This window comes from Zeus faber (genome assembly GCF_960531495.2).
Source record: "Zeus faber genome assembly, chromosome: 17".
In the NCBI taxonomy this organism is placed as follows: Eukaryota; Metazoa; Chordata; class Actinopteri; order Zeiformes; family Zeidae; genus Zeus; species Zeus faber.
The window spans coordinates 25,766,337-25,794,246 of NC_137204.1; the positions used below are offsets into that span (position 1 = coordinate 25,766,337).

A 27,910-nucleotide genomic window follows, 5' to 3' on the forward strand; every position below is an offset into this window, starting at 1 on the left:
GTTGGGATATTTTGTTCAGAAAACTCAAGTTGCAATGAAATTATTATTTGCAATTAAAATTGCAAAGCTGTAACTATGCATGCATAAATTATATAAGATATGCTTTTTAAGATTCCTGAAAGCTCACTGTGGCTATCTCCCCACTGTTAGGATAAACATTATTTTTACATCTGCGCATGCGCCGTCCAAGCCGCATTACACAAACTCGTCCTTCCACCTACGCGGACAGGGACCGTCTACAATACACGGCGCCGCCGCGGGATTAAACACAGCGGGCGTCAGCATGTGAAAAAAAGATCTCACCAAACTCTGATTCATAATTATTGAATGCGGCTATCGGCGGTTTTGGTCGCGAAAACAACACGGAGCCGCGCGTCCCGAGGACCTAACTTCTGGTACTACTTTGCAACGTAGTCAGACGGCGGAGGCGGACGGCGGTGGGACGGGGCTGTGAGGTGTCCCAAGATGGCGGCGCCCTGTGGAGTGCAGCTGCTCTAACAGGTAAACAGCTCCCTGTGTCCTGCCGTCGCGACTCCCCGCGCTGAATTACGAACCGCCGGCGCCGTTAACCGAGCGGCGGCCTCGGCCCGCGCGTGTCTCCGCCGTGCCTGCCGCGCTCCGGGCCGTCCCGGCCGAGGCTTTTAATTCCCCCTCTCCTCCACCACCGCCGCCGCCTCCCTCCTCCAGCTAACGCTAGCCCTGTGCGCTGGGACTGGCTTGTTTTTTTTGGGGGGGGGGGGGTGGTGGTGTGGGTGGAGGCAGGTGGGGTCGTGGTGGACGTGGTGGCCGCCGCCGCTAAAGTGGTGTTTTCCCTTTTCTCCGCGTACCGCCGGGTTGTCGGGGAGGCTCGCGGGTTTTGTCGGGGAGAACGGCTCCAAAGATAATCGGATAAAGTAGAAACGAACCGTGCCCCCATTGTTCTCCCGAGTTGTTTACGACAAGTCGGTGCATCCAGAGCAGGGGGCTGTTTTTTTTATTTATTTATTTTTATTTATTTGCTCCTTAACTCGTCGTTTTTTAAATTCGTCCCACACAGTGTAGAGGTAGGGAGTGATGAAGTGGGCAAAACTCCAAAGGCTGTGGAAAACCAAGGCAAATCCAATATCCAAAATATAATAATAATATTAATAAAATCTCATTTAAATCTGAAGAATGTACAAAGCAAGCATGGTAGCAGAAAATCAATGGATGCGTGAGCAAAACAAATATCATAAAAATACTATTATCAACTAAATCGGAATAAATATGCACAAGAAAGCAGAATAAAAGTATGTATGTAGTGTATGTGTACAGTAGTGCTTGCAGCCCGATTCCTTCCTGACCCCACAGTCCATGTCAAGCTGTGCACTGTTCATCTCATGTCTATCGTCATGTTTATCATCAGTGACGTCCTCTTGTTTTTTTGTTTTTTTTGGGGTTTTTTTCCCTACTGGGTGACTTCATCATAGTACGTCCCAATGGAAGTCTTTCGAGATTTCAAGATACCTCGTTTGTCACGTCCTGCGAGTACGGTGCAGTCAAATCATACAAGGGCGACTCCCAACACTGTGAATGGAGTAGGGGGAGAAAAATAGAACAATCATAATGTGTCAGAAAAAAAGGCAAAATACACAGGCAAAAATTATAATCAAAAATATATTTGATCCCGTATATGTACAGCATGCAACAAAGTATGTGCAGTTAACAGCTTATCTGGGATAATGTACTGTATGCAGCTGATCACTCATCGCACAGTGCAATTATTTGTTCAATTTTAAATATTTTTTAATTGTCATGCAATTATCATCCATACAGTGCTCTCTGAAGGCTGCGCAAAATAAAGTAGGAAGAATAAAAATAGTGATATCATCAAAATCAGAAAACTACACAAGAAGGACTTTGTGGATTTGTGTAGTGTGTGTGTGTACATTAGTGCAGCTAATTTAGATTGAGCTGCGGCCTTACTACACCCAACAACACAGTGCATGTCAAGCATTTATCATCATTGATAGTGTATATTTATTTCTTGTTTGTTTTCATTTACGCCTCAGTGAAATTCTTTCAACATTTCAAGATACTCTATTTGTCACGTACAGCATGCAAGCTTATGCAGTGAAATAATAAAAGGGCGACCACCATAGGCAATACAAAATAACATCATATAAATTAGAAAAATAATTACAACTACAGAAGAATACAAGAAAATAAAGTACTATATGTATTTTGGATAAAATGTACAGTGTTTCAACGCGGTCGCAGGTTCTTGCATCATGCCCAGCCATGTGTGTCTATAAACTTGGACTGAACTTCCGCACCAACCGCAGCTTTGCTATTAACATTCACATGTTAATGTTTTGTTTTCTGCACTTTCCTGCCACACGAATGACGCTCCTCCCCCGATGTCCGCAGCGTCCACGTAAATTTTGCCTTTGCCTAAAACATACTACAACACTTTATGAACCCCCCCCCCGGGAGGAATTTGAGGTCCACATGATGGCATGAATATGTCGTAACTCAACCCAATCTCTGAGCATCGCAACTCTTGGCGCTCATGAATCACCGACGCTAGTTTGGAGTGGAATGTGGCCCGGACTGTTCATACCGTGCATAAAACTCTGTCCAGACCAGAAAACACGAAAGTCGTCCGATTTAAAAACATACACAGTTGGATTAACAATCTGATCCTAAAACTACCAAACACCCTTCATGTAGCGTGCTTGGTAGGCACATTGAAGTGTAAACCCTGAAATGGGCGGAAATTTGTGCTTATCATAGAGCCAGACCTGAATTTGAGTCCTCAAAAATAGAAATGACCACTAAAGACTGTGGTTTTACAGGCTTCTATTAATATGCTGTGCACTCAAATTAAAAAGTTAAATTGACATTATTTTACAATGGAGTTATGTATTTTATTGGGTTGAAAACAAATAATTCTTAAAATCACCAATCTCTCCATTTATAGTATCTCTATTTGCATGTGTGAGAGCCAGTCTCCATTTTATTCTGTCTGCAGCTCACTGCATTTTGTACTTAGTATCTTAACAAATTGCAGCCTATCGGTGCGTGCAACCCTATAAATCCTTCGGACTTAGTCTCCTGTGAGAGATGTTTCTTACAATACGACCACAGGAGACAGGGGGGGACTTGTGCACAACAGTGCGTACACGGGCGAAAATGTAATTTCTAGTGTTTACATGCAAGCGCCGGGGCCGCATAGAGCTCCTTTGTGTCCTCCTGAGCGTTCCAGAGCTGCCAGGAGCGGTTGCTTGAGGTCACGTCGAGGGCGGTTCCTGTTTGTGCCACTGCCCCGACTGTGTCCCTGCGAGACGCTCAAAGGAGGAAAAAACAACCGCATTTAAGTCCACTTCGCCGAGCGGCCACATGACGGGCCCGAGCCTTTTTCCCCCGGTGGTGCCACCTTTCGGAGCCCGGTGTCGTTCCCCTTTGGCTCGGTACGAGGGGCAAAATTGTGGGAGACGCGTGTTTTTTTAATCTTTCTTGTTTTATATTCCTATAGAAGTGGATAATAAGAACCCTGTCGGTCGCTTATTAATTTTACTGTTTAGGGATATCCGATGCGGTGCGGCTTATTCAAATTGCTGGTAACATACATCTCAGAGTAAGCCCGTCAGTAACCCCGGTTTCATCGTGGTATTATAGCCTTTTTGATCCCTGTGAGACAGTTTGTTATGCTTGGGGTATTGCGAGCCCGACTGCTTATTTATTACCCCTTGTTAAATGGACTCCACTCATTGGTCCTGTCCGTCCCTGCCTGGTGATAATGGCCGTCCCATCAGGATTACTTATGTGTTTGTGTCAGTTGTGGATTTGAAGGGCGCCCCCGGTCTCTAGTTATCACTAAAAAGTGACCTCGGTGTTACGGCGTCTTAGCAAAATATTGGCAGATGAATGTAATGGGATATGTTTAACGGGACATTCTTTCACGTCCGTTCATTCCTCATGCCCTCGGTGTAGAAAGTTAAATTTGGCAATGATGAATGTTTCAGCCAAGGCCCAGATGTGATTCCTCTCCATTGGGCCAAATAAGGTGTCGTGTTGTGACACGTTACGGACTACGTGACAAATTTTCCGTGATTGGTGCCCGGCTCTTAAGCAATGCTCTGAACACAGTTGTAAAATCCCCTTGTTTTACATCGTGAAACAAAACGATGGTTTGATTGCTTACCCGGCTTGCGTTATGACATAAAGCGGAACTGTTGACGCCTGACGTGAGCGTCGACTCATTTGCCAACTTAGCCTAAATAGTATTTTTGCAAAGGGTGCCGCGGTTAATATCTCAGAACAGTCCTGTTCCGTGTGCCCTACCACCGCAGGGCAGGGAAGCGAATGAGACGCGTTCTGTGTATCGATGCCTCGTAGGAGTTTTCAGGCTTCCACAAGTGATGTTCTAATGCAGCTCCGTTGTGGACTCATTGGCTATGTTGACACTGTAGGCCAAAGTGGTCCAAACCAGAATTTTTTGCTCATAAGTGACTCAGAGCTGTTTTTATTTTTATTTTTTTATTTTTTCTCCTCATAACAGTATCAACAGCCCAAATCCCATGGAATCTGATATTTTTTCGATTCTGATTTGGGACGCCTTCATGTGTGGTCCTAATAAATCAGATACAGGTCTGTTTTTTGTTTTTTTTTGCAGTGCGACCTCAGTCTCAACTAGGGATTCAAATTTTAAAGGGATTTCCTTCCTTCCTTCCGTCTACTTCTGCGACTACTTCCTGCTCTACCGGGTATTTTTTCCCCAACCGCCTCCTCTGTGGTTCCGGTGAGGGACCGCAACGGAGGATGTGCCCGCGTTTTAAGCGCCCCGCCCTCTCCGCGCGGGCAGCACACTCCCTCAGATCGGTCAGATAATTGTTTAATATGAAATCTCATCGATTTAAATTTGTATTAGCAATGAATGGATAATGAATTAATTGCTAACATCCCTATTTTGAAGAGAGATTCGTCACTAGTCCACACACCTCCGTGCAGATGTAGCCGCCATTGCTCTTTAAAAAGCCATAATTGACAAATTTGCCTCTCATCCTCGTTCTGGTCTTCAACATCTGCACACGACTTCGCTGGCCTCCGCTGACGTCTTTATTGTTGTTCTGCACACGCGGTTTCGGTTCAGGACAGTGACCAGTTCATGCTGGAATCTAATATTGCCCACATTTATTCCTAATTTCAATTTGAGCATTTTGACTGATTCATCCATGTGTTTATTTTTGTCAAAATGAATAAAGTTCTTCTCCATCAGAGTCAGCATTTCTGACCTTATAAAAACTCTTAAAGCCTACCACTGAAGCTAATACTCGCCTCATACCGGTTCTCGACGAAACCAACACACATTACATTTAACTGTCGAACTTTACGCGGAGAGAGAAATAAGAGAAAATAAGTCGGAAGTTGTGGAGAAATAACGGTGAGCATCTGACCGTCTATCTGACCTAAAGGAAACTGTACTAATAACAGTTCATAGAGTCATCTAGTTCAGACCTTGCTCTGTTTGGACCTATCACTGACCTCTGACCTGTACCAAATACTGTATATGTAGTAGGGCCACCCCCTGGAAGTCGACGAGCCCACCCACCAGTCGAAAACCCGTCAGTCGACTGAGATTCTTCAAGTGAAGCAGTCGTTTTTTTGTTTTTTTTCCTCCAGTCAGTGTGCATTACAGTAACAGGATAAAACAGAAGTTTACAAAGTGCACAGGGGTGACATTTCAATGATGAATTATAAATTAGGGGAATCATAAATATATTTTTGTATGTGTGTGTATAGATCACGGCTCTCCGTGCGCCGTGATCGGCTCCAAATAATTCAACTAAAAACAGCGTTTTTAGTCCATTTCATTTATTTATTTTCTGCGCGTAACGCACGGAGAGGGGGCGATCGGGGCGCGACCCTCGCCCTCGTCTTCTCGTGCGCGTGTGAGAGCCAGGCAGAGGGAGTTGGCCCCGCCCCACTCTCGCAGATCTCTGGCGAAGGACCACGAGAGAGAGAGAGAGAGAGAGAGAGAGGCGAGATGTGTCTTCTGATAATTGCGAAAATACTTCTAAGTCGCATATCCTAAATCTTATTTAGGGATGTAACTGTTTGCGGTACCAAGCAACCACGGTTCTGAACCATAAGCCTTTCCCTGTAATGCCGTGCCCACCGTCTAGATTTATGTTGCAAAATTGATGATGGAAACTTTAATTCACCCTCACCTTAGTAGACGCGTTTCGCTATCCTTGTTTACAGCGGACGAACTGCTTTACGGCAATAGTTTAGGACACAGTGCTTTACGTTACTTACTATGTCACTTACTCACATGGGAGCGAGTGTAAACAAACATGGCGGAACAGGACTTCGGGAAATTATTCATTGGATTGATTATTACATCATTTGCCCGTCTGCTACCGTGCAGCGGCAACATAGGTTGAGGTTATTTAATTATTAAAGTTTACATCTTCAATTTTGCAAATAAGTCGTATTTTGATATGTATGTCGCTAATTTTGCCTCTCCTGTGAATTTTAGAGCCCCCACAAACGCCTTCCCGTGCTGTGCCGCGTCAGAGGCTTTGCAAATTTTTCCTCCCGTTACATCCCTCATCTTATTACAAGTTGGAAACGTGTTATACAGCCTAAATAAATAGAGAATGTATTTTCTTAATTTGTCCAACACTGTTAACAGAACCAATAACGTCGGAGCTGATCGATACTACGGCCTTTAATAATTTTCCCCCAGGGCCAGTTCAATACCGGGTCTTATGCCCCGTTCCTCCACAATCAACATGTGTCTCAATGCGAGTTTTGATTGAACACTGCTCGTACTCCTCACTTAACGACAAAGTTTCTCGCACCAGGTTTAGAGAATTGGTCGATAAGCTATTTCACTGTAAGGTGGTGTGGCCACTGCGAACGCTACTGTAGTGAATACTGACAGACTGTGGGAATGAGACTGAGGCGGAGAACGGTGATGAGATGTATACAGCGTATATAGTGTATATAGTATATATAGTGTTATTTCACGGTAAGGGGGGCGTGGCGATTGTATTAGATGTATACAGTGTATATTGTGTATATATAGTGTATACCAAGTATATATAGTGTATATATGAAGGATATATAATGTATATAGTGTGTATATAGTATTTATATTGTATATAATGGGCGATGCATGATGAGATGCTTGATGCTGAGACGCAGTGGTATTGTACTCAGCGTGCACTACAGGCTGCTCAGAGAGCTGGTCCTTAGGATGAACCGTGGTTAAACAGGAAGGTCGTTCAGTGAGGAGTACCTGTATACAACTAGCCGCCCACACTCTTTGCTGTCATTGTCTTCAGATTTCCTGTCATCCAGCCTTTGGTGTTTGACACCTCTTTGGCAGCGCCGCCATGTTCCTCCTTGAGCCACACATGGATGAAGTCAGTTGCTGCTTCCCAGCTGCTTGTCCAAGTGTGGCCTTCACGCTTTTACTGCAATTAAAAGCTGAACTCGTCGAAGACCAGTGCTTTACGCAGACCTGGTCAGGCAGCAAGAAATGGAGTTCAGATAGGGGGCAGTTTTTTGAAAACACCATTTTGAAAAGAAAAGTTAATATCATCCAAAAAGCCGACTGGAGGAGACGCTACCTCACAGTGCCTTCTTTCAGAACAAAGTCTTTTGAGGTGGAATCTGTGCTGATCTGGATTATAGCCTATTACATTAGGGAGTCATGCAAGAAAACTAGGGAGTCGGTACAAGAACAACATATTCTGTCTGTGTGCAAAGTAAATCTGGTGGGGTTTTTTTACGGTCAAATCGAAAATAAACTCATGAATAATTAACTGCATATAAATGGGTTATTGTTTTTCAGCAGTTCCTTTGCCCATTATTTTGACACGGGTAGAATAGGATAGATAACAACAAAGTTTCTGAGAGGATAGGTTCTTGGGCCTTATTAAAATGTTGGTTCCAATCATTTATTACTTCATAGCACAGCTTCACTGAACGCTTTACTACTGAGGATAGTACCACTCTGCTGCAGTGTCTCACTGTGCTTGAATGCAGCCCAATGGGGCAAACGTTAGAGCCTTAGAGGGGGCCTATTTTGCTGTTCCTTATTTCCTGTCATGTATATAATCTCACCACGTTGAATGTTGATATTAGACGTGGCCAAGTGTCACCCACTGAAACAGCTCGACGAGAACAGGGCATGTAAGAATGGCTCGAATGCGTAATAAGTGTGGTATTTTCTGCAAAAAAAAAAGAGCAACAAAAAAAACCCTTTATGTTTTGGGAACGTCCGAGACCTATTTTAACTTGTTGACGGGGAGCATAATAGGTCCCCTTTAAAAAAAAAGAAAAATAATAAAAATATCCTTTTTAAAAATGGGAAATTCACAATAAGGCACAGTGTATTTTTTTTATTTTTATAATGGGATCAAGCAGTTGAGTTAGGCAGTAACGCGGCAAGCATTTCACGGTATGATTTGATTAAGCCCTCATACCATGATGGGTTGATTTACTTTAATAATTTAATATAAGGCTAATGCAGTGAATGTAAACACTGTCGTATAAATCAGGAGGGTTTTCCCCCTAATGATTGGCCAACGGGCTTTATCATTAGTTAATTTGTGTGTATATTTCTTCATCAATGTCCAGTCTTATTGCTCGAATGTTGTGCTCTGTGTCTCCGTTGCAATAAACAGACGGTTTGATGAAGGAATAGCCCCACGTTCCCAATTTGAATGATTCACAGTCGTGAAAGGCCACTCAACAGAGGAAGGCAGGATGTAAAACAGGATAGATTCTGCGAATAATCATTGTCTGAACCTTTTTTTTTTTAATATATATATATATATCTATATGGGATGTTTCAGGCTATGGACTTATTGAGGCGTGCTGTCATATTTCTTCATTGCGGCGAAGATTTAAAACGTAATCAGCTCGTCTGTGCGTCTGGATTTGTGCACACCAAAGTGCTGTTTCTCCCGAGGAGGGTGTGATTAGGTTTGCGCAACAACTACCCCAGCTTTTATTCCATCTTAATCTCCACGGGCGTTTTTTTTGCATTTTTAATAATTACTTAATGGGAGCACTGAGAACCCCCGCCCAAATCCAATAAGCGCTCAGAAAAGGGCTTCATTATTTATTGAGCCTCATTATGTTTCTCAATTGTTTAAATGACACAAACAGCAAATAACGTCCCATTTTCTTCAACTCGCTGTTGTGGAAAAGACAATATAGCCTAAAGTATCGGTTATCATTATACGCCAAAGGACATCATGAATCTTCAAGGCTTGTGTCTAGCAGTTTGAAAAAGTGGAGTTCCGTTTGTGTTCAGATCACAACCGCCCTTTTTTTCTCATCACACATTTGCAAGGCCTAAAGAAATCCAGATATTAAAAAAATACAGCACCCAGGCTGCGGCCACGACCTGCGACCCTCTTGATCACTGTCCTCCAAGACATTCATCTGAAAAGTAAACGATTGGTTCGCTTTATTTATTTATTTTTTCCCCAACCCAGGCCTCATTAAATGTTGCCGTAAGTTTTTTTTCAAACCGGGGTTACCGGCGTGGGCGTCTTTTTGGACATTTGCGACAAATTTGGTGAGTGTTTTATATCCTTCAGTGGGCAGCCATGAGTTCACTTTGTTCTGAATCTGAGCCACGCTTTGTTCTCCCTGCGACGGGGTCGAGTGAAAAGATGAAGAGTGTCATCTCCTCCACCTGTGATCACAATAATGAGCCGGCAAGTTGGAGGAATGGGGGCGGGGGCGATGTCATTAGAATTGCCTTCAACTCGTCTTTAAAAAAGGGCGTTTACCAAGTGCAACGCTGTCGAACTGTTCGTTACCTCGCTCACAGAAAACCCTTTTTGGTGTTTTTTTAATGATTCAAGAGTTGTCGCAGGAAGGGAAATTGGAGCAAAAAAAAAAAAAAGAGGCAGGTTAAAGAAGGCCATCGGTGTTTTTAAAGTTAAAAAAAAAATCCTTTCATTATGACAGCTGCTGCTCTGTTTGGCAATCGGTGATCAGCAATGTCTACGGGCTGCGGTTAAAAGGTTCCCACGCAGCCCCAGGCATCTGCAAATACCACAGTATGTTATTTTATTTTTTTTGTGTTTTCCGTTTTGACTTTTTTTTCCGTTTTCACTTCAGGAGATCTCAGGAGATCTCAGACCTCGCCGCCCCGACACTTCACCCCCGATCTGCTCGGCGATTTCCATAATGTTGAACCAGATGTTTTTCAGTGCAGCCCTAAAGCAGGGTGTTGCACTCATCCCGAGGAGGTTATCTATTTCGGAGACCGAGGTCTGCACCGGCCGGCGGTGCAGACCTCCACCCAATACCGCGTATACCTCTCTTTGACAGCGTGGTGCCGTCTCATCTTAAATACATGACAGACACGGCTTCAAAACTCATAAAAATGGGGGATTGCAGTTGGATTATGAATGGACGCCTCACCATAACTGAAGCGGTGAAAAGAGCGGTTTCGGCCCGACCCCATTTTACACCTCTTATAGGCGATGACTGACTACTCGGCCAACTTTATTCGCCATATACATTGGAGTAAGGTTTATTTTGGTTCATGAAAACAGCTGTGTAGACCTTGACAGAAACACGTTTCTGTCATAAGTTAGGCAAGTAACGTTTGGGTACCAGCTCATGCATGTTCGACGAACTCGCGATGGTAAAACTAAATGTTTTTAAAGTAAACTGTGCAGTAGGAAGTATCATAACGTAGGAAGTCAACCAACCCTGTCGATGGCAATTTGGCCCTTTGAGGCAGCTGCTCTGTTCCTCTATATACATCACCATGAAGGCCTTCAGATATATATGTGTACTTATATAGCCAGAATTGTTTGCTTTCATTACATTTTGTTGCACCAAATACAAAATATTACAAGTCAACACAATTTTACCCAAAATTTGTGAAGAACAACGAAGGCTTTCAGCAGCCACACCACGGCTCGTAAATGTCTGTCAGAGTTAACTTCACAACAAGTATCTAATTTCAGCCCAATGCGGCAAACGTTGGCCGGGGTTTTGTCGTGAAATACAATTCCGAATTGACAGAAATGGAAATGCGTTCTGCTGTTGCCCGGCTCTTGCGTCATTGCGTTTGGTCACATGACCGCCTAATCCCAGATCAGAGCCCTGTGTTCTGGGAATTCCTTCTGAATGGGTTTTGATGTTTGCAGAGGTGCCTGGAGACTGTATTGGCGGGTGGGCCCCCGGAGCCCTCCAGGCAGGCAGCCAGGCAGGCAGGGAAGGACGTCGTGTAGAGAGACCCCCCCCACCCCCCCCCCCCGACCGTCTCCGCCTCCACCACCACCACCACCATGGCCAGGGAGCAGCCCAACGTGGGGGACCTCCTCCCACGACTGGAGACCTCCGACCTTCGCCAACTAGAGGACATCAGGGGCCTTATCAATGAGCACCTCAGCACTGGTAAGACCCACGGACACGCCTGCGTACCAGTGTGCCTTCACTCCCTTCTGTGGTAGAGATGGATGTTATTCACCCAATATTTACTTATTACTCAACAGTACTTTATTGTTGTATTTTCTGCCATTTGTTATGTTCTTGGGGTTTTTTCTCTTTTTGTCCCGACGTAGTTCTATTTTATTTATTTATTTTTTTATTTTTTTACTTTATTTTCCTTTTTTCCAACGCCATTGCGTCAGAATATGTGCCCTTTTACAATATCTTTTACCCCAAAACAGACAAGACAAAGAATAGACGGATCAAATACTCGTCGGGTTCCACTTGTGTCGGCTAACAACAGAAAGCTGAGGCTGCAGTGGGCACAGGCTCACCAAAACTGGACAGATGAAGACTGGATAAAACGTAAGCCTGGTCTGATTAATCCATTTCTGCCAGGCACACAGGTGGCAGGGTCAGAATTTGGTGCCAACAGCATGAATCCATGGACCCAACCTGCCTTGTATCAACAGTCCAGGCTGGTGGCGGTGATGTAATGGTGTCGGGAAATGTTTCTTGGCACACTTTGGACCCGTTAACGCCAATCAATCATGGCTTGAATGCCACAGAATATTTGAGTATTGTGACCGGCCATGTGCATCCTTCTATGGTCACAATTTACCATCTTCTAATGGCCACTTCTAGCATGATGATGCACCGTGTCAGAAAGTAAAAGTCGTCTCAAGTTGGTTTCATGAACATGACGATGAGTTAATTGTTCTTCAGTTTCTTTCCCAGTCACCGGATGTGAATCCAACTGAACATTTTTGGAATGTGATAGAACAGGAGACTCGCAGCATGAATGTGCAGCTGACAGATCTGCAGAGTCTCAAAGGAATGTTTCCAGCATCTTGTGGAATCCATGCCAAAAAGAATTGAGGCTGACGGTGCGGGCCTGGCAGGCATGATGATGTGGCCGTAATGGTGTCGGTGTGACGGAGCGTGCTCGGCGGGCGTGACGTGCAGGCCCGGCGGCGATGGTGCGGGTGTGATGGTGCGGGCGTTACGGTGCATGCCCGGCAGATGTGATGGTGCGTGCACAGCGGGCGTGACGGTGCGTGCTGGCGGGATTCAAGATTCAAGATGTTTATTTATCACATACATATACATACGATCATACATGTATGTATGACCGGCGGTGCGTTCCTGGCGAGCGTGACGGTGCGTGCCCGGCGGGCGTGACGGTGCGTGCCCGGCGGATGCGACGGTGCATGCCCGGCGGGGGCATGACGGTGCATGCCCGGCGGGGGCGTGACGGTGTGGGCCCGGCGGGATTCAAGATTCAAGATGTTTAATTATCACATACATATACATACGATCATACATGTATGTATGACCAGCGGTGCGTTCCTGGCGGGCGTGACGGTGTGGGCAGGGCGGGGGCGTGATGGTGCCGGCTCGGTGGGGGCGTGACGGTGCAGGCCCGGCGGTCGTGACGGTGCTTGCTTGGCGGGCGTGGCGGTGCGGGCCCGGCAGAGGTGTGACCGTGCGTGCCCGGCGGTCGCGACGGTGCCTGCAAGGCGAGCGTGGCGGTGCGGGCCCGGCCGGGGCGTGACGGTGCTTGCTTGGCGGGCGTGGCGGTGCGGGCCCGGCGGAGGTGTGACGGTGCGTGCCCGGCGGGGGCGTAACGATGCGTGCCCGGCGGTCGTGACGGTGCCTGCTCGGCGAGCGTGGTGGTGCGGGCCCGGTAGACGTGCGACGGGTTAAGGGGGGACACCTGACGCCTCGTGTGGCAACACAGCAAAACATGGTCTCACAGCGAGCGGAGAGGTTCCACCGATGTCGACACGAGACTCCTCCACATATCTGTCTCTCTCTTTATGTCTGTCTTTCTTTCCTTATTTTTTCTTTATTTCTATTTTCTTTCTTCGTTGTTTATTTTGTTCTTTCTTTCTTTTTTCCAGTTTCCTTTATTTCTTCTTTTCTATTTTTACCAGATTCAAAACTTTCTTTCTTCATATTTCCAATATTCATGTTTCTCTATATCTAGTATGTTTATCTCAATCCGCATCATCAGTACCGTCAGAGAGGGAGACAGGTGCGCTAAATGCCCAATCCAACCCCCCCCCCCCCCCCCCCCGGATGGCGGTGGTCTTCGTGGCCGAGCTGGGGACCCGGCCCTCGGGAGGATCGTGTCATCTTGTACCACTCCAAAAATGTCAATCAGATGCCTTGCATCATTCTACTCTGACCAACGGACGCCACTCAGCCAGATGATGTCCAGTTTCTGTTCCGTTTGGACCTTTGGACCTGACTTGGGATGAGCAAATGAAAAAAAAAACAAAAAAAAAAAACGAGTTTCACTCTCTTTCCCACGAGACGCTTTTCTTCGGTTTCACTTCTCTGTCGGGTCAAAAACGCGTGTCCCGTCTGTCGACAGCGTCGTAGCAGTTCATGTTGGGTCGAGGGATTTTAGGTTGACTTAGCTGTCATTGTCGTGGGAAAAAACCAACCATAAAACGTGCCACGGATGAACTGAGAATGTGAAATAACTCATCAAAATGTGAAGGTCCCGCTACAAGGTGCTACAAGTCCCGCTTGAGATAAGTCTCCCATCTGAATTGCTTGTTTCCAGAGCGCGGGTCCATGCTGCTGAACGCGCTGGTGGATTACTTCCTGGAAACAAACTCGGCGCAGGCCATGCACATCCTGTCCTCCGTCAGAGAGCCCCATGACAAGGTGGGGAAAGTCCGGAGAACGCCATCGTCGAATGCGACACAGTTTGATAAGAGGTTTTGTGCCTGGAATACCGCCGGCCCCTTTGTCCGTTGTGTGAAGAAAATGGTCTTTGTGATGTCCGCTTACTACTTGTTTGGAAACGACTTTACGGCGTGTTGTGTATTTCATCCTGTTTAGACTGCCTCACGCTATGATCCTACCATCCCCAGCTCTGCACTTTAAGACACTTTAAAGTCACAAAGTCTTGAAGGTATAAAACATGTGTTGCGGTAGTCTGCCACAAATAACCTTTAATATAACTGAAATGTGAGCTACCGCTGTGATGGTCGGAATGGGTTTGGGGGGTGTGTTTGTACTGTATTGCATTGCTCTACCTATCACACACGGTATGTGTTTAAAATGGGTCTGGATCAAGAAGCAAATCTGACAGCAGCTCTGGCTCCCTGGTACAATGTAGACTCATATAAAACACATAAAAACCGATGGCGTTATTCACAAAAACATTTATATGTAGTTTTATCTCGTTTTTTCTATGGGAAAAGGCTCACGTAGCCTACTTTCCAAAGGCAAGATCCGGCGTTGAATTATCATCGTTATCGTTTTTTGATATATATATATTTTTATTAAATCCGTGTATCATGCATCCCCGATATTGTTTCAGCTTGTTTAACTTGCACAAGCGTGGGCAAATGATGTAGACTAGATAAACCGGTGTGGAAGACACCGCTCCTATGATGCCTAAAAGGCAAACAAGGCAAAACAGCAGTGAACACCAGTGCCGCGTTCCAAAGGTGGAGCGGCGTTGCACCTTGGAAATAAAATAAAAAGATTCAATAGTCGAGAGGTTTATTAAACGGTGCTGCTTTTTTAAATTGGTCCGAGCGACGCTTTGTCGCTTTGTGATGTAGCGTTAGCCACACTAGTGCAGCTAATACTTCTTGTTGATGCCCCAACAACATAGTAAATGAAGTTTAAAAGTTAAATGAAACAAACTTTCTGTACATCTGTGGGTTTTTTGTAATCAACATTTAAAACCGCTTTCACATTTATACGTTCCCGAAATGATTGAACTTAATACTTTTTTTTTTTTTAATTAATCAACAGGGGTGAAAGCAGAGAGGTGTTTATTTTGGGGTCATTCACCAATGTAATTGTAATAATAATAATAATATAATAACAACCTTTATTTGTACAGCACCTTTCCTACACTGTCGTCACTCAAAGTTCTTCACATTAAAAGAAGGCCACCAGATAATGGCAATTTAAGCAAAGCAATATGCATTTACAAAGTACAATAATAATATAATTTAAATAATCAAATTTATTTAAAGCAGGGTAAGAATGGGTGTTCCTCTATGAATTCTTTTCTTATTTCAAGTCTTGGATTTTACTCGCATGACACCAAATCCCATGTGCTGACTTCTCTTTCCTGCATTGTCTTCCTTCCGAATTACTGTTTCGTTCGCATAGCTCCTCTAGCAATCTGTAGTGCCCCATTGTTATGAATTTGTCCTTTAATTTCTTTAAATTCTATGTGAAAAAGGTTAGCCCATACTAACCCCCCCCCCCCCCCGCGCAATTGTTCCTTCCAGCACCTTCTGGACAAGATGAACGAGTGTATGACCAAGCAGGCCTGCCGCCTTCCCACCCTCACCCTGCTCGGCCACGTAGTTCGCAAGCAGCCGTCCTGGATCCACAAGATCGCCCGGTACCCTTTACTGCTGTCGCTGCTCAAATGCCTCAAGGTACGACCCCGTTCCAGGTAAAAGGAGGGAGATTTCCCCCATTACCTGTTTCCTGGTTATCTTCTTGCGGTTCTGCCTAATCTTTCCAAGTGTGACACGCTTTCTTGTGAAAATAACCTTTGTTTTATCCCAGCTTATAATTTTATTTGTGACAAATGCAATAAAAAAAAACAACAAAAAAAAAAAAAACGGGTCGTCATCCTCATCGTGGTGAATTTGGATTTGGACATGTGCCGATCCATGGGTGGATTACACTAAGTCCCAGGATTCCATTTGAAATGGCAACGTTCTCTTCAACATCCCATCTAAAAACGGTCCTTTCTCCGAAGCCGTCCTATTTATTTCTTGAGACGGTGTGGATGTTTTCTGTTTTGTTTTTGGAAGCGCCACGTTATCAAATTCACCGCGGCCGCCCTTTCACTTTGTACTCGCGCCCGGTCCTTGCGACAGACCCCCGTGACGCACCGGTTGGCAGGGTGGTGCTGATGGGGGGGGGGGGGGGACTGTTTCTCCGAGAGAGATGCGCTAAGGCAGAGCGGAGTCGAGAACGGAGCCTTTTTATTTATTTAATTATTTTTTTCGAAATCCTAGAAATAGTCAACTTTGGATAAAATACAATAATATCTGCCCAAATAACGGCCATATTTGGGGCAGGCGCCACTGTGCGGTTTCAGTGGGGAAAAAGAAGACGATAACTCCTTTCTCCTGGCGTTATTTTTTATAACCACAGCAGGAGAATGACGGAGGGACTGTAGTGTTTTAATGCGTCACATTCCAGAATAAATGACTTTATTAAGCCGGGGGGAAAAAAGTTGAAGATAAAGTCCAGACGAGCAGCAAGGAGCGGGTTTATTTTCTGGGCAAGATATGAATATTAATGAGGTGCACGTTCTGAACGCAGGCTCATCGGTAGAGTGCAAATTTGTCTTTATTATTGTTATTATTATCATTATTAATATTATTATTAATATTATTACATTGTCTACTTCAAAGGGGAGATTGAAAACAATGCTTGCTTTGCAATGTTACCCAACCTCCTCCCAGATTAGCGGAGGAGCACGGTCAACTCCAAGGACAAGGAGAAGTATTGTCTGCTTTGTTTAGAGGCATCGCGTAGTGTTTAAGCTTACATGAAATGTAATTATTTGTGTATATTTATGGGAGAGATAGATTTTATACATTTTACAAAAACATAAACAAAAAACATAATCATGTCCGCCCAACCCTTATCATCACCTTTCACGAACTTCCCCCTCTGGCCTTGTTATTATTCTGATGAGCACCTTTGCCCTCTTCCGCCACCTCCCTGCTCGTACCCGTATCTCCTCCCAGACGGACACTGACGTGGTGGTCCTGATCACCGGCGTGCTGGTGCTCATCACTCTGCTGCCCATGATCCCTCAGGCCGGGAAGCAGCACCTGTGGGAGTTCTTCGACATCTTCGGCCGCCTCGCCTCCTGGAACCTGAAGAATCCCGGTATGCCGCCCTCCTCTCTCTCTCTCTCTCTCTCTCTCTCGCTCGCTCGCTCGCTCGCTCTCGCTCTCGCTCTCTCTCTCGCTCTCTCTTTCTCTCTCTCTCTCTCGCTGTTTGTTTGTCGCGGGGGGCTGTGTGCCGTGGGTGTTGTTTCCCCCCTGCACATCAGGCCACGCGTGCTGTTGTTCCAGGGAACATCTCAGAGGTCTACCTGATCCACCTGCACGCCAGCGTCTACTCGCTCTTCCACCGCCTCTACGGCATGTACCCCTGCAACTTTGTCTCCTACCTGCGCTCCCACTACAGCATGAAGGAAAACATGGAGACCTTCGAGGAGGTGGTGAAGGTATGGGGCGGGGTGTCGGTTCCGCTCGGAGCGTGATGGTTTGTCCTTCTGCTCGGGTTTTAGTAGCGCAAAATCTAATTAGTCACGTACATTGGTTTCAACCTTTTAAAAAATTGTCTTTAAAAAAAAAAACCCTTTTTTTTTTTTACCCCCATCCAGCCCATGCTTGAACATGTACGTATTCACCCGGAGTTAGTGACGGGAACCAAGGATCATGAGCTGGACCCGACCAGGTGGGTCTGCAACAGAGCTTTTGTTTTTTATTTTATTTATTCATGGAAGATTTTGGAAAATATACAATTAAATTGTTTACGGTACACAGTAAAATATAAGAATATGTACAAAATATTTGTAATAATTATGATGTTAACAATAAAGGGAAAAAAACAAAAACAAGTCACATGTATTTAATAAAAATAACTGATGTGATATTTTACTCAAGGCTTGGTTCATCAGTTATTATTTTATTCATTATTTATTAAATTAAATAATAACTAATTAAATTTATTAAATTAATTGATCATTTTCAATCATTAATTCTGTTGATTTACTTTTGAGTAATTCTCGAACAAGTGTCAAGTCATTCTCAAAATTATCCTCACAACGGTGAATCAACCAAGCTTCTGGTCCTTACCCTGCCGAACAGAGCGGGCACGCCGAGCCGACGCCACGTCAACCTAACACGCTCGCCTCCCCTGCAGGTGGAAAAAGTTTGAGATCCACGACATCGTCATTGAATGTGCCAAAGTGTCTCTGGACCCCAAAGAGGCCTCGTGTGAGGAGGGCTACGCCACCATGCCGGAGAACTTCTACCCCCACCTGCACTTCCGCCCGCAGGACTGCACCTCCAGCCCCTACACGGAGCTCCACAGCAGCTACGGTCAGAGCGCTCGGCCTCAGCGTGCTTGGTTTCCCCGCGCTCGCACACCACGCTCCCGGACCTGTTTCCGTTTGTTTTGTTTTTTTGTTGAGGGTTTCCGCGGCGGCTTGTAAAATGGTAGCCATCTCTGCCATTCTGCCGAGGATATTTATCACCGTAAATGTCGAGGTATTGCGTACACGCGGAGCAGGTTTCCTTAAAAAAAAAAAAAAAAAAAACCTTGCGACGTTGTTGTCGTTGGGACGTTGTTGTCGTTGGTTCAGAGTCCATTGTGGACCTGCCGATCACATCCTGGTGTACTGTGCCCACTGCGCACCTGGGAACCTGCACGCATTTTGTGTACCGGCCGCGCGATTATTGGTCAAAATACCCAGGTACAAAAAGCTGCTGAAACAACAAAAAATAATTAACAGTAATATATATATTATTGTAATCGAATTACGGAAAACAATAAATCAAATCAATACAAAACAATACCGCACATTTATTGGGTATTTAAACTACATCCCTGCGATTGGACCGGATGCTACGACATGTGGTTCTGTCAACCCTCCCCCTCCTCTCACTCACTCAACAACCAGTGAGACGCAGCACTGAGCGGTACTTTATTATCCACCGACGCTGCGTCTTCACGGAGGTAGAATGGGAATTGGGGGAGTAATTACCACAAAAATGTGACCACAATGTGAACATATTAAGCGTTGGTGATAGAGATGCACCGATTGGTCGGCCGGTGAGATATATTAAATATATTAAAAATGATCTGAGACTCAAACCCGATACCAAGGTAATGTAACGTTATTGCGCAGAGCGTCTGCTCCGGTTGTTCCGAGCGCACGAGCTGCAGTCGGGATGAAAAGTTCTTGACTCTTTTTTTGAGACTAACTGGACGAGTCACTCAGCAAAACCAGTCGTTCCATTTGATCCAGTTGGTTAAACGCACGCTGGGGTCCAGTGACCGAGAGGGCGAAGAGTTGCTCATTTATTATTATTATTATTACTTTTTTTTTTTTTTTTTTGCAATGATTGCAGTTTATTTTGGAATGGCAAGTAGCATATGAATATAACATAAATGTATATTTGCACTTAAAAGTGAAAGAGGCTTTCGTTTGGAGTTGGAACTGGACATTTCCATGTTAGTTATACGTTGTGTCCAGTTACAGGTTGAATTGTACTGAAACTTGGTGACTTCCCATTTTATTGGAACTCAGGGACTGTTCCATGCCGTGATTTATTTTATTGGAACTCGCGGACAGTCCCATGTTCTATTATTGTTCCATATTAAAATGAACGATAATAAACACACAGTGTCAAATTCAGCAGTCTCACCGTTGTGGTAACTGCAGCAGTCGTGTGTATGTGCAGCTGTCCTATCGCGTGAGCCTGATCACATGATGTATTTGTTGTGGAGGTTCGGCAGAAATACCCGGTGACGACCAGGTGACAAGATAATTAGATTTCTCCGATCGTGGATATAAACTCAAAATGATCGGACGATGTAAAAGTTATTTAATAGTCAGTGTTATTAATAGAAAATTGCAATCGGTGCGTCTCTAGTCGGCAAACATGATGAAGTGGCACGGGACTCCACGTTGCACTGTTGTGGCACTCCAAATATTTTCCCAAGGTTGGCAGGTCTGCCACCGCCTGGGCCTGTGTTGAACTGCATCTTGCGGACGCGTAGCGTTCATTTCCTGAGGACGTTCAACAGGAGTGGACGTTCACCAACCGCCGTCATAAATGTTTTCCGGTAGAAAGAACAATCACAACGAGACGAAACTCTGACTGCTGCTTGTTTTAAACCGCTGTGTTCAAAAATCATTCCCTAAATCACATGATTATAACTTATTATATACAGATTATACAGTTATTTTAAACAGAACAAGGTATTGCAGCAAATAACTTATTTAGTCCCGACAGGATTTCTTTGTGATTGCTGCGACCCAAAATGCTTGTTTTTGCAGCTGCCTTTCTCTAAACGTGGGATGCATTTCGCAATATTTTATGTTTGTTTTTCACCAAAGCACCGCGGTTCACTACCACCGCTCCTTTGGTGAACATATATGAGAAGCATCTGACCGTGTCTTGTCGCCAGCAGGAAGCTCGTCCTCGACGCCCTACTCCGCCCCGAGGCAGCCGCTGCCCCCGCCTCTGTCCTTACCCCCCTTCTCAGGGAGCCAGTCCTCCTATCGTAGCCCGCAGTCCGCCCGGCGCCAGGTGAGGCCCTCCGCCGTCCGATCCAAAGCCGCCCCTGCATTGCTTTTCCTGTCGGGGAGAGCCACGCGTCCTCTAACCCGTCGCTCGCTCACCCGTGCGGCGGACCCACTGGGGGGTTTGGCCATTTTGGAGGATGTCTGATGTCACCTGAAATATAATCATTCAGGGGTGGAGTCCTCTCGAAAATTAAACTAATGTTGTAAAAAAATGATGTTTGCTATGGGGGTGTAGATGTTGCAGAACCAGTTTATTTGGCCTGGTACCTTTTCACATACGAGGAATCTGTAATGGTCAGGGGTGGTAAAAAACTTAGTTTAAAAAAAAAAGCTTAACAGTCTGAAAACGAAAAAATAACCAAATATACAAAAGTAGTATTAATAATAATCAAAATATACAAACAATCTATACCTATACAAAGTGTAATTCCATGCACAGGATAAAATAAGTATAAAAGCAGGAGCTGGAGCTAGGTGTCGGTGTTGTTGGTGTGGCTGTGGGTACAAATCTAAATCCTGATGGATAATGCTGTACAGGATTATTAAAAATAAGAAATATGCAGCAATTTGCAGAATGCAAAGTAGGTGAAAAGAAAACGTGGACAAAATGGTTGGGGTGTTATTTTTGTGTGTTTTGTTGAGTCCCATGTAGTTAACTGTACATTTTTGACCTTGTGTGGAGTAGTGAATGACGTAACTACGGAAGCCCTGAAGGACAAATGGAGCAAGAGAGACCATCCATCCAATCCTCCAAAAGCCCGTTTAAGCCTCGTCCACATTATGGGATTCTCTTCACTCGTAAACGACAATGACAATATTTTACGAAGCGGAATGTGCAGATTTTTCGGTCTCTTCTGCGCGCACGCATGACAACCGCTGTCTTTGACGAGCACACAATCGAATGACGGAGGACGGACGGACGCAGGGTTGTGGTACTGCAGAACTCACAGGGCTCCAGACGAGCCTTTTCCACGTGTAGCGCTGGTGCTCCCCATCGAAAGTTTTACGAGCACCACTGGAATCGACAGGCAACGCAGCACATTCATATTTTGGTTTTTCCCCATCTTGACTTTATAACTGATGGAAGCTTTGGTTATAAATAGACAATTCACAGAAATACCAATGTGCTTTTTATTTTAAAGGAAAAAGTCACAAAAGGAAGTAGTGCTTTAACAGTAAAACATATTTTGGAGATCGGTGCTACTTTTGAGATTTTTTTACATTTTTTTTATGAACTTAACCCATTTTTCCTTAGTTGTTCTCTATATACTATTCACATGTTGACAAAGAACTGACATTTTGTATGAGCCGGAGGTTTTACGGCGGCGAAAACGACCCGCCTCTTTTATCTGATTGGCCTTCGCGACAGCGACGCGACATGGACGAGCGCCGCGGCGTTTGAGGCGCCACGCTACAGGTAATAGTGTTTCGTGTAGACGCGCGCGGCGGTTTCGGAGCGCCAGAGGGCGGATGTTTCAGCTGGCGTTTTGGGCATGCCGCCCGAGCGAGGCGATAGAAAATCAACGTCCGGTCGGTGTTGCTGCGAGAGCCTCGTCTCTCCGTTTCTCACACACACACACACACACACACACACACACACACACACAAACAAACAAAATGGCACTTGCTCAGTTTGGACGTCTTGCTGTCCAACCGCGTCTCTCGAACCACGTTATCAAATTTTAAGGCCCCCCCAAAAATATATAATTCTAGAATTTGTCCTTCAGGTCTTTGGTATTTAACGCAACCTTTGTCTGAAGGAAGTGAAATGTGGGGTAGTGTGCTAGGTGTCCCCGGGAGAGGAAAACATGTCCCCTCAGTGTTCTGTCCCAGAGGATGGTTGCCGTGGCGACGCGGTCTGTCCCTCTCTATTTTTGGGCTATAACAGCGGGGCAGGGGGTGTGGTCTTGTGTTTTTCTGACCCCTGGGGTCCGTCTGTCTGTCTGTCTGTCTGAGGACTTGTCTTGTCTCGAACGGATGGATGAATAAGGAGATTACAGGGGTTCGGGAACCCAATCACGCGGCGCCTTTATAGTCGGGTTTTAGGACCTTGCTCTCCATCTTCCAGAACTCCGGCGGTGAGGTGAACTCTTCCTGCGGGGGCAAGGACTCCCTGTGGAGCCCCTCCTCCCTCTGTGGCATGGCCACGCCTCCCTCGTCCCGGGGCATGTCGCCCAACCTGGAGCTCTCCCACAGTGCCTCGCACCTCCCCACCCGCTTCCACTGCACCTCAGGTGGGTGGGCGCGCCTTCATCATCGTCATCCTCATGCTGGTGCAGCTGGGGCTCTTATCTGTGTCGCGTATTTGGGTTTGTTTCTAGTCTTACTGCAGGGTTCTGAATATTTGACTCCCGTCTTTAGATCCCGAAAAAAGACAGCGAGACCATTTTGTTCCATTTTTTTTTCTTTGTTTCTATGTTTTTGTTTCATACTTGTACAATTCTGTTAATATGCTTTACGATTCGCATTTAGGCCTATAAGCAACAGAATTGACGCATTATAAGACCGCATTACTGCTCAAAGTACAGATATTCCACATGCATGTTCAAATACATTAAACAGAGTTCACGTTATATACGCTACTTATGTTATATCATAGAGCATGTATTGAACATATAGTATATTTCAAACCAATTTTAATTACACTTTTTTTTTCTTTTTTTTCTTTTCTTTTTTTCCCAAAACATATCAATTGAATATCAATATATCAGTCTTGGAAATGTCCCGTGTCCCCACGTGCAAATCAAGTGACCCCACATCTTGACTCCCAAGAGGAGGACGTCTGATTTAACGTCTACATTCCTTTATCTCTTTATCACTACGTACGTATTTTGTGACGTGTTTTCTCTGCGTTTTTTTCCCGCCCGAGTAAGTGTACTGTGATTCCGCGACGTTCTCTCTCAGGGGGCAAAGGAACGCCGGCATCCAGCACCCCGGCCACCTCCTCCCCTCCCCCCTCTCTGTCCGATGACTTCCCCATCGTCTCCCTCCCGACCACCACGGTCCAGTCCAGTCCACCCAGGAAGGTACCAACCTCAGAACAGGCCTCCTACCTGAATGCCTTTCAGTCCAATTATGTTTGAATTGTTAATGCCCTATTATTTTTTATTATTATTGATTTGTAAATGCATTTGCTTGCTTTGCTTTTATTTTCACTATCTGATGGCCTTTTAATGTAAAGCACTTTGTAAAGCACTACATGTTGTGTATGAAAGGTGCTATACAGGTAAAAGTTATTATTCATTATTAAGTTATTATTAGGGGTCCAGCCGTTTTCTTTATTGTTATTGCTGGGATTTTCTTTTTTTATTTTTCTTCAGGCATCTTTGATCAATATCGATCTACACTGGGAGAACCAACTAGTGAAAAACTCGTATTGTTACCGGAAGTGGAAGAAAGTTGAGGCGATTTGATAAGGTTTTAGGAGCGGCCATCGGTTTTGAACATCGTCTTCCGAAGTTAATCAAGTCCAAACGTTGTGTCTTGAAAGTCATTCGCTTCCAGCGACTTGCGCTTTACATGGATTGCTATGCGAAGACAGACAACTGGAGCGGATGCTGCGTTTAACGGAAACTCAGAAAACTGTAACTCGTGCTGCGTTTTTACTAAACCTCGAAAACTGTAATCGGTCACAGAAGGTGCTTTCGCACCGCAGTAATTTCTAAGAAACTTCGGAGGAACCGTCCCTTTCTTTGTGTCTGCACTGCACGATCCAGGAACGATCTTAATTAGGGATCTAGCTCTATACCGTTTTAATGTAAACTGCGGTATCAGGCAACCACGGTTCTGAACCACCTGTAATACCGTGCCCAAGGTATAGATTGATGTTGCAAAAATGTAAGATGTAAACATCAAGTCACCCTCACCTTATGTTGCTGCTGCGCGGTAGCAGGTGGCCAAATGGTGTAGTAATCCATCCATTGAGTATTTTTGCCAAGAGCCGCGTTCTGCTTAAGCCAACATTTTGCGACACAGTGCTTTAGGTTACTTGCCTGCGCATGGGAGCAAGTGTAAGCAAAGATGGCGGAGCCCGGCGCTTGGCAAAATGACTCACTGGATGGATTATTACAACATTTGGCCATCTGCTACCATGCAGCGGCAACATAAGGTGAGGTGAATTCAAGTTTACAGTCCGGTAAAGACGCCCGTTTGTCCTTCCCGAGAGTCATATTCCGGCCTGACGCTGGAAATTAGTCGCAACAACAAAATCGGGTCAAAATAAGGCAGAATTCTTGTAGTCTGATCCCGGAAAACTGTAATACTTACCTAACATGACTAAACTGCACCCCGTGTATTGCTGCCTGCAGCTATATTTATTATTAATATTTTTATTATTATTATAATTATTATTACTATGCCAATAGTATTATCACTATTATACTGCTATTTTACCATAGTAAGTTATTAGTGCGTGTTTATACAGTAAATATAGTAACATAATCTACAGAATGTAAAATGTTAATATATATAACATCACTATACTGTACATATGTTTTAATTGTTATTCTGTTTGTCAACTCCTGCTGTTACATCTGAAAAATAACAAATCAATCAAATTACTAACAAATAAGTAATCAATAATAATAATGACCTTATTTAATCTTGTTTTAGTCTTCCCGTGTTTGATGTCACTGACAAAAGAATCACATCACACACGTGTAAAATCTCACACAGATTATATTTTTGCTGACGATAACATCTCCATTCCCCGTGTGACCTCCAGGACCGTAGAGCTGGGGAGGCCGGCAAGCCTTCACTGGTGCGACAGGAATCGGTGAAAGACGCCGAAAAGAGCGAAGGGGAGCCGGGCATCAACAGAGGTCAGACACGATTGACGCCCGATCTCGTCCTCCATGTTGTCACAGGATGATGGTGTTTACCACCGCCTCTTTCAGAACTTATGATAAACTTTTTTTTTTTTTTTAAACCATTTTTTTGTGGCTCTTTGTAAATTGATTTGACTTGAATTGATAAGACTTGCGTATGACAGACATGCACAGTTATCTACTTAAATCACTGGACTGAATGAATGAATATTACAGTCCTCTAACGTTTCTCAGTAGATGTAGGAGCAGTGGAAAATATCTCCATGACGCTGACGGAGCTGTCGGTCTTCATGAAGAAACAGGAGTTGGAGCTCCAGCTGAGAACGGAGAAGGAGAGGGAGGAAGGTGAGCGTAGACATATAAGTTGAGGGATATTTACATTGCATTATGGAACATTACATTGCATTGCATTACATTACATTACATCATATTGCATCATATTACATTAGATGACATTGCATTATATCAGGTTACATCACATAAATTGCATTAGATTACATTCCATTACGTCACATCACATTACATTACATCATATAACATTAGATTACATTGCATTATATCAGGTTACATCACATTACATTGCATTCGATTACATTCCATTACGTCACAGCACATTAAATTACATCATATTGCATCATATTACATTAGATTACATTGCATTATATCATATAACATCAGATTGCATTAGATTACTTTGCATCATATTACATTATATTGCATTGCATTATATCATATTACATCAGATTACATTGCATTAGATAACATTGAATTATGTTACATCACATTACATTAGATTATATTGCATTATATCAGGTTACATCACAGTACATTGCATTAGATTACATTCCATTACATCACATTGCATTACAATCTAATGTAATGTGATGCACACATTACATTAGATTGCATTGCATTATATCATATAACATCACATTACATTCAATTACATTCCATTACATATCACATCATATTGTATCACATCACATTAGATAATATTGCATTATATCATGTTACATCACATTACATTGCATTAGATTACATTCCATTATATCACATCACATTGCATTACATCACATTACATTATACCACATTATATACCATTACACTACATCACATTGTATTGCAGCACATTAAATGACATGACGTCCCATTTGATTTCATTACATTGGATTGCATTGGATCACATTACATCACAGCAACAAAAAAAATAAAAAATAAAAAAACAACATTTAAGAGAAGTGGAGCTTAAAAGTTTCTGGAGAAGAGGGGGGGGGTGAAGCAACTGTTTCCCTTTTATCCCCCATCCGTCTTACCCCTCCCTCCTTTATTGTCATATTGGTGTAGTTGCCCCGTTGTCAACCATCTTCCACAGGTTAAAAGGGAATATGGAAAGAATGTTTTAGAAACTTCCACCGAGGAAAATGACTTTTCCCGATTTGTTGATTTACTCTGTCGAAAATTCTGAAACAAGTGAGAATATTGAAATATGGATTATGATTATATAGGATCATTTTAACTCAGTTATAAAAGGGTTAAAATCTGGCAACCCTTTTTGTCAGTCCCAGCAATCACTTCTTGAATCTAGTGCGGGGCCGTGACCTAACTCCACATCGATCCCTCCTCGTGTTCTGTGCTTGTGCTTCACCACCTCCTCCCGCTGCAGCTGCCATCGCAGAGGAGCTGCTGAAGATCACGGAGGAGCAGTGCGAGCCGGCCGCCCTCCGGGGCTTCGACTCCCCCTTCTACCACACCACCGAAACCCTGACCGGCTACCAGGCCCTGGAAGATCCCCCGCTGGACTCCCAGCCCAGGGCCCCCATCGGGGACGGCTACAGCGCGGCGTTCAGCCCAGACAAATCCGAAAACCCCACGAGTACGAGCAGCATGTGCAGCGGAGGAGGAGGTGGAGGTGTGGGCCTGGGGGAGAGCCGGGGCTCGGCCCCAGGCCTGGACCGCTCGTGGTCCTTCCAGTCGGTCTTCACCCCTATCAATCACCACCTCCACCGGAGCCCCTCGGCCCCGGAGGACGACAAGTTCGGGCAGTTCTCGCCCAGCCCCCGCAGCAAGACCCCGGCCCCGCTGCCCTACGAGACCTTCTTCGACCTGGCCCTGCCCCGGACGGCCTCGCTCTTTGTGGGCAAGAAGACCTCGGAGGCGGTGCACAGGGCGGTGCTGGAGCGGCACCGGGAGGGCTTCGAGGGCGGGGAGGAGGACGGCGGGGTGGCGTCCGCTTCGCCGCTGGAGGTGCTGGATCGCCTCGTGCAGCAGGGGAGCGACGCCCACGACAAAGTCCTGAAGAGGTGAGGGC

General features: G+C 44.8%; 1 protein-coding gene across 1 annotated transcript in view; it reads left to right on the forward strand.

The window, feature by feature from the left end:
* The first annotated feature begins 452 nt into the window (after positions 1 to 452).
* tsc1b (TSC complex subunit 1b) overlaps positions 453 to 27,910 on the forward strand; it is a 39,600-nt gene continuing 12,142 nt past the window's right edge. Inside the window, exons 1-14 of the mRNA XM_080017273.1 lie at positions 453 to 501; positions 11,157 to 11,406; positions 14,015 to 14,118; positions 15,711 to 15,863; positions 17,196 to 17,340; positions 17,529 to 17,683; positions 17,843 to 17,916; positions 18,385 to 18,563; positions 20,662 to 20,780; positions 22,845 to 23,010; positions 23,681 to 23,802; positions 25,500 to 25,596; positions 25,840 to 25,947; positions 27,266 to 27,902. Of these exons, the coding sequence (XP_079873399.1) occupies positions 11,298 to 11,406; positions 14,015 to 14,118; positions 15,711 to 15,863; positions 17,196 to 17,340; positions 17,529 to 17,683; positions 17,843 to 17,916; positions 18,385 to 18,563; positions 20,662 to 20,780; positions 22,845 to 23,010; positions 23,681 to 23,802; positions 25,500 to 25,596; positions 25,840 to 25,947; positions 27,266 to 27,902 (2,168 nt within the window). The 5' untranslated portion in view covers positions 453 to 501; positions 11,157 to 11,297. The remainder of the gene's footprint in view (positions 502 to 11,156; positions 11,407 to 14,014; positions 14,119 to 15,710; positions 15,864 to 17,195; positions 17,341 to 17,528; positions 17,684 to 17,842; positions 17,917 to 18,384; positions 18,564 to 20,661; positions 20,781 to 22,844; positions 23,011 to 23,680; positions 23,803 to 25,499; positions 25,597 to 25,839; positions 25,948 to 27,265; positions 27,903 to 27,910) is intronic.